The sequence below is a fragment of the Panthera uncia genome, chromosome C2 (assembly GCF_023721935.1).
Source record: "Panthera uncia isolate 11264 chromosome C2, Puncia_PCG_1.0, whole genome shotgun sequence".
Lineage (NCBI taxonomy): Eukaryota > Metazoa > Chordata > Mammalia > Carnivora > Felidae > Panthera > Panthera uncia.
In genome coordinates this window covers 15,411,318-15,424,097 of record NC_064810.1, presented here as the reverse complement: position 1 = coordinate 15,424,097, position 12,780 = coordinate 15,411,318, and the positions used below count along the sequence as shown (strand labels likewise).

At 40.6% G+C, this 12,780-nt stretch overlaps 1 protein-coding gene across 1 annotated transcript; it reads right to left on the bottom strand.

Annotated features, from left to right (window-relative positions):
• Positions 1-410: 410 nt before the first annotated feature.
• On the bottom strand, positions 411-12,780 carry RWDD2B (RWD domain containing 2B). The gene is made up of 6 exons (XM_049627962.1): positions 12,318-12,780; positions 8,209-8,387; positions 2,537-2,763; positions 2,387-2,454; positions 1,900-2,262; positions 411-1,293 (listed from the first exon to the last, which is right to left on the bottom strand). Exons 3-6 carry the CDS (start codon positions 2,741-2,743, stop codon positions 1,059-1,061), a joined length of 873 nt encoding a protein of 290 aa, XP_049483919.1. The 5' UTR covers positions 2,744-2,763; positions 8,209-8,387; positions 12,318-12,780; the 3' UTR covers positions 411-1,058.

Genomic DNA, 12,780 nt, shown 5'->3' with positions numbered 1-12,780 from the left:
AGTATTATTTGATAAGTATTTTGGGAACTGACTTATGGAGGGCCACAAAAACCAGGTAGTGTGTTTATTTGACTCTAGGTCAATTGCTGAAACTAAATTTATAGAAAGCCATTTCCAGTATGAAAAATGTGTTGATCCACTTTGCCAAGACCAAATTTTGTAAATTACCAATCTGATGAGTTGTTGAAATCTGTTGAAAAGTTTGAGCTCTGGTGCCTCAGCCTTCTGTGAGGCGAGCCCAGGGACAGGGACAAGGGAAGTATACCAAAATAGAGAGGAACTGCCAACTCTGTTCAAGAAAAACTTCCACCTGTTTTTGTATCAAATGGCTGGATAGATGCAAAACTAAGACTTTGGGAAAAGTCTACTTGGCAATCTGGCTTTCAGCTGCTAGTAACAGGCACAGAAAATGAAATGAAACTGGTTTTATTTCATAACAAGCTGTCTAGAGATAGGCAGGGGCTGGTGTTGGATCGGCAGCTCAACAACGTGGGGACGGGCATCTCTGTGGTTTTCTTGGCCCTTCCTGCCCTACTGCAGCTTCAGCCTTTTCTGTAGTGTCTGTGGCAGGAAGGGGAAGAAGAGGTGCCCTCGCTGCATCTGCGCTTTTGACCAGGAAAGCAGAAGTTTCCCCAGTAGTTCCCCACCCAAAGCCGTGTGTTGAGACCACCCCTAGCGGAAGAGAGGCTGGGAGAGTGAACATCTAGCTTTTCCAGGTTCTTAGTGGAAGCAGGGCTGGGGGCACAGGTGGGAGCAGATGGCAAGCTGGACCTGCCTCTCCCTCTGGTGTAATTAATTTCTCTTTCAAAATGGGTAATTTCTATGTCAAGAACTTTCTATCAACGATTTTAAGATTATACTTAAAACAGTTCTCCTTTCAGTTATGACATTCTTTTTAACAGATACATTTCAGCTATACTACCTTTTTTCCCTCTTTTTTCCCCCCTAACATTCTGGAAGGGGGCTAAAAAAGAATTACTTCATCTTTCAAGAGACAGTGGGGGGAAAAGTCGAAAGGCCAACAGTGACAAAATACTTTCAACTACTCCTCTGCTCAGTCATTGTCCTTCCACACCAAAGAACATCTGGAAAACATCTGCACAACCTTTGGAATTTAAAAACTGATACAGCTGACCGAAATCCATATGGTTTCCTCGGGCTCCATTCACGCTGAATACTTTTTCTTCAAAACATGAAAATTTTCTTTCTCTTTCAATTTTGTCATTTGCACCATCAAAAGGAATGTCTTCTCGATGGCGAATTAAAATTCTCTTCCAGTTTAATTTTCTGAGTCTGAAAAGAAAGTTTCAAAGTAGAAATACTGAGAATTTGTTTTGCCTTCTAGAGCACTGAAAATACAAGTTATATAACAGACTTAGCAATGCCTCTTCCTGGAAGTAAAGAAACCTACTTTTATCTCACAGGGATTTGTTTTAATCAAATATGATGCTGGTCACCATCCTATCCCCAAACTCATTTATTGCTACCGCCTCATATCAACATTTTAGAAATGTGGAAACTGCTCTCAGATTCTCAAGAGGACGTGTTAGAAATTCATTTAGGAAGTCAGTACAGAAATGAGAAGATTAGAAATCGCTTTGTTTCATAGGTATGCACAGTTTGTCACATCAGTAAGAAGAATCAGATGAATGGAACTGGAGGGGATCATAGCATATTGGGCAGCGGCTCAATTCAACAGTTATTTATAGAACATCTCCTATGTGCACTGTGTCAGGGAAGGGGGGTGATGCCAACCATATGTAAATTCTGTCTTATCCACTGACTTGAGACTGAATCCCCATAAGGTACAATCCCAGGGATATACTAATTCCCTCATCTCTAGTATCCTGTTTACTACTAAAATTATTGACCCAGCATACAAAATTTGTGAAAGCAAACCTTGACCAGAATTCTTCACAGGCACTTTGTGGGCCTTCCACACAGACAACACCAGGTTTCCCAGGCATGCTAAATCCAGAGAGGGAAAGCTCCTTTGCCCACTCTAGAATATTCTTTCTTTTGCATTTGTTGTAGATGTGATGGCTATAGATCCACAGTCTTGTGAGAATGAGATCAACTAGCTGGACTGTACTTCCTGGAGCAGGGCAAGGTGTGGTGTCTCTGCTGATATAGCCAGAAGCATGGTCTCTAACCCACTCTGTGGCATTCAATATACAGACATCTCCGAGACAGTTCTTTTGCAGGTATGCAGTTAGATCTGTGTTCAGCTGAGTCTGCTGAGATCTGCTTAGTGATACTGATCTGATGGAAAAGATATGGAATACAAAAACTAAATCAATTTTCTTGCAACATAAAACAAACTTAAGAATTGCTTTCATTTTCAGACAAATTTGAAGTCTAATGTTGGCCAATTTCTGTAACATACCTGACAGTAATTTCAGGCAGAACTTCAGGGTATTTAAAGGGAAGAATACAGGCCAGAGAAAACATCACCTGATAAAAAAGGAAGAACATGTCCTAAGTGCTGTTTTAAGTCTTGATATATTTTAGTTCTTCCAAAAGCAAACTGAATTACCATTTCTTCCTCAGATATGTCCAGGTTCATATTGATAGTAAAGTAAACTTTTGAAGATCGTCCATCCATTGTCCTCTTTTCAATACAATCTTTCACTTCTGCTAAAGCCAGCTGGTCATTCACTATGAGCTCGTTTTCACCAGGGAACATACTGGCGAGCAGGTCTAGCTCAGAGAGCTGGGCCTCTGCCTGTTCAGTATCAATCATTTTTGGATATCTGTAAAGTTCTAAGGAGGTGAGGATAAGAGAGATAATTTATAAATACAATCTTGGGAGAACTTAATAGATCAACAGAGGTACTTATTGAAAGCGTATTTGATTTCTTCATAAAACATGAAATTTAAACAGATGTAATATACTAAGGATCCAAACCATAGGCCAGTCCAGTGAAAGCCATAAAACTCTAATAATAACCAGGCACCAAATTCCTCTGTATCTAGATAGTTGATCTGGCATCTTGAGCTACCACAATGAGCAATTTCCTTGAAGTAAACTAATTATGTAGTCAAAAGTCATATCAATGATATAGCCAGGAGAGAGGCTATGACTGGTTACTTTGGAAACCTAGAATGAATAGAGTAGAGTTAGTTATGTAGATGGTAAATATTTTTCTCTTAATATTAGTGTTTACTGGTTTTTAAAAAGCAGAAGACTGTGAAGAAGAGAAAATAAATGCTAATAATCCACAGTGCAAGTAACCCCTACTAACATTAAACAAACAAACAAACAAAAAACAAAAAAAAGGACAAGGTAAAAAAGTCCAATGGTAGAAGGTTGAAAAATGAAGATACAGTTTCTGCTGGTGATCTCTTCCTCTATCTGCCTAAGTCTCCCGTCCAAGACAAAGAGTTTTGGTATTTCAGAAACAAAACATTTTAGGCATGACATATATACCTCTATAGAAAATAGATGGTGGTATAAAGTTTAAATGTATGTAAAAAGTGAGATATATAATCAAAGTATACCCACAGGGATCACATATACATATCTTCCCCCTCCCCCCACTTCTTCCCCTCCAAATATATGTTGCAGATCTATTCACAGTCAGTACATAGGGGTTTGTCTCATTCTTTCTAGTGGTTGACTGTCAGACTGAATCATGCAGACATGTCATGATTTATTGCATTCTTTACCTATTGATGGGCACTTGGGTTGTTTCCACACTTTTGCTGTTATGAACACTTCTACAATAGAAGTTCTTTTTAGATATACAGTTTGGCAAACTGTTAATACTGTGTACTCAAGGGTAAGTTTGTAGAGGTGGCTTGCTGGAGCAATAGGTACAACATTTAAAATTTTGGCAGATATTGCCAAGTTGTCTTCCAAAAGTTGCCATACTAAAGCTTAAGTTTTTACATAGTAACCCCTCTCCTGTTTAAAAACAAAGAATTCTTTTTTTGATTTATTTAAGTAATCTCTATCCCCAACATGGGGCTTGAACTCACGACCCTGAGATCAAGAGTGGCACACTCTTCTGAGCAAGCCAGGCAACCCTAAGAAAATTCTAATAGTCTTTTTTTGTGGTATTTTGTTTGTGTCTGTGTGTACCACTCATGAGTTTTTAAGTAGGCATATTCATCAACTTTTGCTTTCATAGCTTCTGGATGTTGAATCTTTGTTAGAGAAGTCTTCCTCATTCCAGGCTTATAAAGGTTACTGAGATGCTAATCAAGTAGGATTTTTAAAAAATGTTTAGTTATTTATTTTGAGAAAGAGAGAGAGAGAGAGAGAGAGAGAGAAAGTGCAAGTGGGGTAGGGGCAGAGAGAGGGAGAGAGAGAGAATCCCAAGCAGGCTCCACACTGTCAGCGCAGAGCCTAACCTGGGGCTCGAACCCACAAACCGTGAGATCATGACCTGAGCCAAAGTCGGACATTAAACTGACTGAGCCACCCAGGCACCCCCAAGTTGGATTTTTTAAAAGATAATTTTAATTGCATTTTCCCAAAAAAGTGTGGGGACTTCTGATAAAACACGGAGGATGAGCCTTGTATAAATATTTCCCTTTCTCTGTGACCCCATTAAAATGAGAGTAAAAGGATAAATTCTCAAAGACAAAGGGAAAGGGAATAACAAAAGCTATTAACAAAATTTTGAAAGGTGGAAAGTGGCAAGTGAGTTGTAATTTAGATTTCAGCTTTCTTTCCTCTATTAGCTGCTTGGTCAGGTGGGTAGGGAAGTTGCAGAACTTTAGGAAGGCTCAGGAACCAGCACTAAGTACCTTAGAAAGCAGCTAGAAAACATGAATTTGTTGAAAGTCTAGAGTCTAGACTTAACTAGATTCTAGTTTAGGATTTCTCAATCTTGGAACTATTGATATTTCAGACCAGATAATTCTTTGTAAGTATGGGTTTGTGTGGGGGTGAGGGGGGCAAATCTCTGCCTTTTAATTACTGTATTTAGACAATTTACATTTAATACAATTACTGATATGTTAAGGCTTAAGTCAACTATTTTATTTTCTGTTTGCTTTCTATATTTTTCATTTCTTTGTTTTCTTTTCCCTGCCTTTTGTAGCTTGAAGATATTTTGGAATTCCATTTTGGTTAATGTATAATGTTTTTGCATTTCTTTTTATAACTCTTTTAGTGGTTATTCTACACACACCTATATAAAACATCACACACACACACACCCGTAAAACATCAACAGTGTCTTATTTTAGCAGTTTGATGTGCAGACACTTTATGTTACTTTATGTTCCTTTACCTTCCCCCATTTGTAATATAACGACCTTAAAATTTTCTTCTGTATACATTTAGAACCACAAGAGTGTTATACTTTTTGCTCCAGCCACCAAGTATAATTTAGAAAACTCAACAGAAGGGAAACCCATTTTATTTGACCATACTGTTGCCTTTTTCATGACATTTCCTCCATAATAATTCTTTTTTTGTTTCTTTTCCATATAGAGAACTTACTTGAGCCATTTTTTTAGGGTAGGTCTGCTGGTGACAAATTCTCTTAGTTTTCCTTTATGTTAGAATTGTCTTGATTTACCCTTCATTCCTGAGGATATTTTCACTGGATGTGGTATTCTAGGTTGACAATTCTTTACTTTCAGCACTTGAAAAATATTATGCCTCTTTATTTTGGCCCCCAGTTTCTGGCAAGAAATATTCTCTTATTTGAACCTTATAGCTAAGGTTCATGTCTTGCTTGCTTTCAAGACCTTTTCTTTGTCTTTAGTTTTCAGAAGTTTGACTATGATGTCTTGATTTGAATTTCTTTGAGTTCTTTGTGCTTGACATTCATTCAATTTCTTGAATCTGTTTATGCTTTTTGACAAATTTTGGAAATTTTCAGCCATCATTTCTTCAAGTACTTTTTCAGCTCTGTCCTCTCCTTTTGGAATGACATGTTAGATCTTTTGTTATAGTCCCACATGTTCTTAAAATTGTTTGTTCATTTATTTTTGGCCTATTTCACTCCATTGTTTAGATTGTATAATTTCTATTATTGTGTTTTCCAGTTAAATGATCCTTTCCTCTGTCTCCTTCCTTCTGTTGTTGAGTCTATCTACTGTGTCTTTAATTTTGGTTATTGCATTTGTGAGCTCTAACATTTTCATTTGGTTCTTCTTTATATCTTCTATGTCTTTACTGAGACTCTTGTTTACTTATTTTGAGAGAGAGAAGGGGGGGAGGAGCAGAGAGAGAGGGAGGAAGAGAATCTTGAGCAGGCTCTGTGCACTGACAGTACAGAGCCTGATTCAGGGCTCGATCTCATTAACTGTGAGATCATGACCTGGGCTGAAATCAAGAGTCAGACGCTCAAATAACTGAGCCATCCAGCTGCACCACCCCCTGCTTTTTTTGCTTGAAGTGTGTAATTGTCACTGAAAAATTTTAATGATAGGTGTTTCGTTTATTTTTTAAGATTTATGTATGTACGTATGTATATATGTATGTATGTATGTAAGTAATCTCTATACCCACTATTGGGCTTGAACTCATGACCCCGAGATCAAGAGTCCCATGCTCCTCCAACTAAGCCAGCTAGGCAGACTTATGATGGGTGTTTTAAAATCTTTGTCAGGTAATTCTACCATCTCTGTTATCCTGGCATTGACATCTATTTTTTGTCTTTTTCACCTAGCTTGAGATTTTCCTTGTTTTTGGTATGTGAGTGATTTTTTTATTGAAATCTGGACATTTTAGGTATTGTGAGACTGAACACTACTCAAATCTTCCATTTTAGCATACTTTTTCTGATACTGCTCCAGAAAGGAGGGTAAAAAAATGGGGGACTTATGGCTAGGAGGGGTGGGAGTGCCTGCTTATTGCTACCCATGTGGCCTCTGCTAACACCATGTTGAGGGGATCCTTTGTTACTGAGAGGCGGTGGTGAAAGTCTGGACTCCCCACTAGGCCTTTTGGACATCACTGCAGCTGGGTGAAGGAGAGATGCCTTGTTATCACTGCATGAGAGTGGAAGTACAGGCTCCTCATGTGGTCTGACATGGATGTGATACAGGTCTAACACCAAAACTGTGGTAAGGTCCTTCTTATCACCAGGCAGGGAGGAAAGTCCTGGGTCCCTAATCAGATTGTTTTTGGTACCATCCTGACAAGGAGTGGGCACTGAGTGCTTATTATAGCTCAGTGACGATGGAATCAAGGCTCCTTTTGCTGGTGTGGGTCAGGTAGAGGCTACAGTATTTTCTGTGCTATTTGCTTGGTGTAGAGCATTTAACTATCTAAATGTTTTCCATCTTGCTTGGCTGCACCTTTCTTGGTACTTTAGAGAGAGCAGGCTTTTTGGGGGCTTTAAAATTCTTTTTTGGTCTGTACCCTTGGTATTTCTGGTTTGCTGCTTCTTTAATCAAGTCTGGGATATTTGAGGCAAAAAAGAATACCGAAGGAAGTTACCACTGTGTCTTTCCTTGGGTCCCAAGGTCCCTAGTTGATCTGCCTTCTTCTCCACTTCTTTTGTGTTTCCTTTAGAAATAATGTTCAAGATTCCTAGTTGTATTTAGCAGGACAACTTAGGAAAAGTATACCTATTATGTTGTACCAAAAGTGGAAGTCACCCCAACATGATAATTTTAACTTATCAAATTGGCATGTGTTCACACACACACACACACACACACACACACACAAAGGTGGTTAATGTGGGGTAAGTGTCACAGAAGAAAAAGTTGCTATAGGAAAAACTGGTCTAAATATTCCAATTCTGTGAAGCTGACCTATGGAAAAAAATCAGACATTATATTAAAAAAAAGTTTTTTGTAAGGATGTTCACTGCTTATTATTTACAATAAATCAGAAATGACCTAAGTGTTCAACAATAGATCAGTTAAATAAATATGTATCTAAATAGTAGAAAATCATGAGATCATTAAAAAAATGTATATTAACACTGATGTTCATGATACATGGTTACCTAAAAAAAGTAGATTGTAGAAGGATATAAACAATTATGGTCTTACTATTCTTGTTATATCATTACACATACATGAACAAAGTCAGAAAGAGAATTTACCAAACTATGAACAGTTGGATAAATGTGGGTGGAGGGAAGAAGGGAAGGACTGATTTGTAGGTTTCTGTATTGTTTGAAGTTTTAGGATTACTATTTAGTGCTTCTGAATTCAGAAAAAAAGAAAGATTACATATCTGAAAAGAAAAACAGAGCTCAGTCCCACTGCTGCAAAGGAAACATGGCTTACCTTCTCCAAGAGAATTTACTCTGTGAAATCAAACACCATTATCTTGGTTAATCCTGTCTGTCTTCATGGAATTCTTCTCACCTCTGATAAACGTTTATTGAGTAACTACTATATGTAGAGCTTCATCCTTCATTCCTTCCTGGGATTTTCTTTTTAGTTTGAGGATCAGGACGTATTATCTAAGAAGATATATAACAATGAAGATAAAAAGGCTAAGCGTTAAATGACCAGTATAGGCATTATCGTGGGGATTAAGAGGAGTGCATGATCAATGAAATGGGCTATCAGGAAAGATTTAAGGAAGGAGACAGGATCTGAGTCGAACCCTGAAGAGAGGCTGAGACCAGTGGAGAAGGAGACATAGTGGGGAGAGAAGAAAGGTCTGTGAGGCAGGAAAGCACAATTAAATTGGTATGGGCCTGAACCTGTCCCTTCCTCACAACCCTGACCACCAAGGCCTGGTTAGGGGCTCATCATTTGGACAATTTTCTCTTGTGCTAGCTACTTTTTGTTTGTCCCCTAAACACATGCTTGGTCCTTCTTTTCCCTGCTCTGGACTCTGAAAAACTGACTTCTGCAGCCTATACCATTCAACTTTTCTGCTTTTCTTATGGTTAGGTTCAGCTAATGCCCTGTTAGAAAGGAGGAGGATGGCAGGAGAAAGAGGCTAGGGCACTTCTTCACTACCCCTTTCCTGTTTGGGTGGGATTCTAACAATGGCTATGACTCCTTAAGACCACAGCTTTTGTGGGCAGTCCTTCTTCCTCAGTGCCAGCAGACCTTTCAGGCCTCGGGATAGTAAGCGTTTCTTTAAACCTGGCCACACCTCTGTAAACAGCCCCTTCATTAAGCGGTCTCTTCAAAATTTCAAAGTTGAGTGTGTATCTATTTCCCTCTAGAACCTTGACTTCTCTTACCTGGACTCTGCCTCCATCAACTCATGCTCTGAACTGTCATTATACGTATTGTATGCAGTGTCTACCAGAGGTCTATGAAGACACTCAAGAGAGTACCGACTATCTAACAGAGAAATGTTCACCTAGTTTGTGATTGAGTGAGAGAGTTGCAGTCTGAGAGGAGGGGTCCGGCTGTGTTAGGTTTCCCTCGGTTGATGGCAAACTAGCCCAAGACCCTGACAGCTACTTAGTGGAGTGAATTCATCCCAGTTCGTGATCGGGCTGTTAGTTTCACAGACTGGTAGCACAAAACACCAGCACATGTAGAGGGGATCCAGGTCACGAAGGTGCCTTGGATGATCCATTATCAAGCCCTCTAGCAACATGTCTCTTCCGTTATTCAAATCTTCTTTATTCCATCCAATATAACTGATCATTTCTTTAATATCAGAAAATGGTATTTGGTTGACAATTGAGCTAGTTCACTGTATGGTGCTTTTAAAGAATAAAAAAGTTCTACTTAAAGAGAAATGTCAATTACTCACAGGTGGCAGATCAGTAACAGTAATGGGTTCTGTCACAGACACTTCAAGGATTATGAGAATGACTAAATGTGGTGGGGTGTTAAGTTCATTAGGATTAACTGGATAGGAATCAGGAAAATTTGAGGCACTCTTGCACACAATGGGCTGTCTCCACAGATCAGAGTATAAATCATGCCAACACATCATTCCTAATCCCAATGCTTTTTCAACTTAAAGTCATTAAAACATGGTTTATCAGGGTGTCACTGCCATGCTGGGGAAAAAAAAATTACACAAAGCATTTTGGGCTTAAATAAGTTCTGGAAATGCTGAATGACACAAAGTTTAACAAGCTTCTTTAGGGTGACCATGAGTCATGCCGTTGTACCAACTTAGTTTAGCATTTATCTTAGACAAAAATAACCCCGTTTGGAAAGTAAATTATATGGGCACACTTTTTGTGTGTGGCATCTCGGTCTTTATTGTTACATTCCAATATGCATTGTGAATTTCTAAGAAGTTTAGGATACTGAGTGTCCCAAACCTATTTGACCCCAGAACATTTTTTTTCCCCTAGACCTTCTACACAGATCAGGAATCCCTGGTTTGTCCTCAAACCACCCCAATTTAAGTAGTTTAAATATTACCAGCGCTACTCACCATCTTTAGGCCTTTTCAAAAACTGTTACAGCAGCAAACACTTCTCCCTCCCTTAAACACAATGTTTCCTTTACTAGTGACTTCGTATAATTTTATACCCTATTTCCATTTGACATGCTACCTTAAGGATTTGCTCTGTTATTAAAAAAAATATTCATGTAAGTATTTAAAATCCCTGACCTCACTGGAATTCGATGAATATCTTTTCTAGTCTGTTTTATTTTTTAAATGTTTATTTTTGAGAGAGACAGAGAGAGAGGAAAGAGAGTGCACGGAGGGGAGAGGCTGAGAGAGAGGGAGACAGATAATCCTAAGCAGGCTCTGTGCTGTCAGTGCAGAGCCCAACATGGGGCTCGAACTCAGGAACCCAACTGTGAGATCATGACCTGTGTGTCAGAACCAGATGTTTAACTGACTGAGCCACCCAGGCACCCCTAATCTGTTGTTTTTTTTTTTTTAATTTTTTTTCTACATTTATTTATTTTTGAGAAACAGAGAGAGACAGCATGAGCAGGAGAGGGGCAGAGAGAGATGGAGACACAGAATCAGAATCAGAAGCAGGCTCCAGGCTCCGAGCTGTCAGCACAGAGCCTGACGTGGGGCTCGAACCCACGAACCGTGAGATCATGACCTGAGCCGAGGTCAGACACTTAACCGACTGAGCCACCCAGGCGCCCCACCCCTAATCTGATAAAGACTGAAGAAGATGAAGGGGATAAGGAACAAGTGGGTAGGAGGGAGGAGAGGGTTTTTCAACTGTACACAGGGTAGTCAGGGACCACTCCTCTGCTAAAGGTGACCACAAGGAAGAGACTGGGAGGGACTGAAGAATGAATCTAAAGCATTAAGAGATTGGAAGAATGGATTTGGCATTTATTTAGGTAGGGAAAATGGTGGAAACTTGAAGCCTGGTTTTAGAAATACTATGGAATGGGGGTGCCTTGATGGCTCAGTCAGTTAAGCCTGTGATTTGTGATTTCTGCTCAGGTCATGATCTCACAGTCCTGAGTTTGATGGGTGGCTCAGTTGGTTAAGCAGCTGACTCTTGATTTCTGCTCATGATCTCATGGTCTGTGAGTTCCAGTCCCGTGTGGGGCTCTGTGTGGACAGCATGGAGTTTGCTTGGGATTGTCTTTCTCCCTCTGTCTGCCATTCCCCCCTCGCACACACACCCTCTCTCTCAAAAATAAATAAACATTAAAAAAATAAAAATAAAAAATTCTCTAACAATACATTAAAAAAAGAAAATATGGAATGAAGTGCCTATTAAGACACCTATTCAGTAGAGATGTTCAGCAGACAGTTGGATGTAATTATGCACTTTATGAGGTATCCAGGTGGAGATGTAATTTTGGGAGTAACCAACATACAATAAAGGCATGTTTGTTTGGTCACTCAGGGAGTGAGTGAAGTTGGGAGAAAGTCCCACAGAGTCTGGAGGTCTGGAAGATGAAATGGAACCAGCAAAGAAGTTTGAGACCCGTGTGCGGACAACTCTGGGAGTGATGTCACAAATATATAATTTACTTGTCAAACTTATTTCCGTAGATGAGATTTCAATGCAAACAAACAAAAAAATCTTGAAGAGAATTTTCTGACTCAAGATTTCAATGAATGCTGTACAAACGTAGAATAAAACTTGAGTTTCCTAAGTGGAGTCATTCTTTTTTCCTCGCAGATTTTTATTTTACAGAGGGGATGGGGGCCAGGCTGCACAGGACCAGACACTGGGCAAGCGGCTGGAGCCCGTAACCGAAGCCCTGTGCGCAGGCGCCGTCGCCCCTAACACCTGACCGGCACGGGGGGTAGTGGCCAGGATGGAAAGGGGGGGGGGGGGGGGGCCGCGGTGGGGGGGGGGGGGGGGGGTGGTCCCGGCTGTGGGCGGTGTCAGGAATTGCTTTAACCAATGAGCAGCGTGTAGCCCGCTGGAAGGCGGTGCCACTACGTCGCCAAGTTGCCTTAGGGTAAGACAGGCCCGCAACATGGGAAACCCCAGGTGCGGCTGGGTGGCAGTAGACGGAAACCTCACCTGGAGCGCTGGATCCCCTCCGTGCTGGAACCCCGGATTTTCTGGCTGCACGAACAGCTCAGGTCTCATCCAGAAGGAGCCTCAGAATTCCAGAGCTAGGCAATCCGAAGCCCACAAACTCCAGCGGGGCGGCCTACGGGAAGTGAGAAGACACCCGCCCGGCTTGGCGCATGCGCGCGCTCGGGGCCGCGCGCCCCGGAAGCCCAGTGATGCTGGCCGGTTTGTCCTGGCACCTGCTGGGTGGCTGGGATTCTTGGCTCCGCTCTGTTCTCAGTCATAGAGTTCTTCTTATTCTACCCTATGGGGATTTGCCAGCTGCTGCCACTGTCACGGAGAAGTATGAGCACTGTTTCCTGGGTCAAGGAATGGTCTATTAAAGTAACTAACGCTCCTCAAATTCAAGCCTGTGTAGGAATCATTCGGTTTAATGTAGCTTGGGTTTCGGTACGTAGATATAGGGCCC

Coding starts and splice junctions, on each gene's coding strand:
- RWDD2B (XM_049627962.1), bottom strand. CDS start 2,743: ATGATTGATACTGAACAGGCAGAGGCCCAGCTCTCTGAGCTAGACCTG. Junction 2,263..2,386: donor CTGCCTGAAATTACTGTCAG/GTATGTTACAGA, acceptor CTTTTCCATCAG/ATCAGTATCACTAAGCAGAT. Junction 1,294..1,899: donor TGTGAAGAATTCTGGTCAAG/GTTTGCTTTCAC, acceptor CTTTCTTTTCAG/ACTCAGAAAATTAAACTGGA.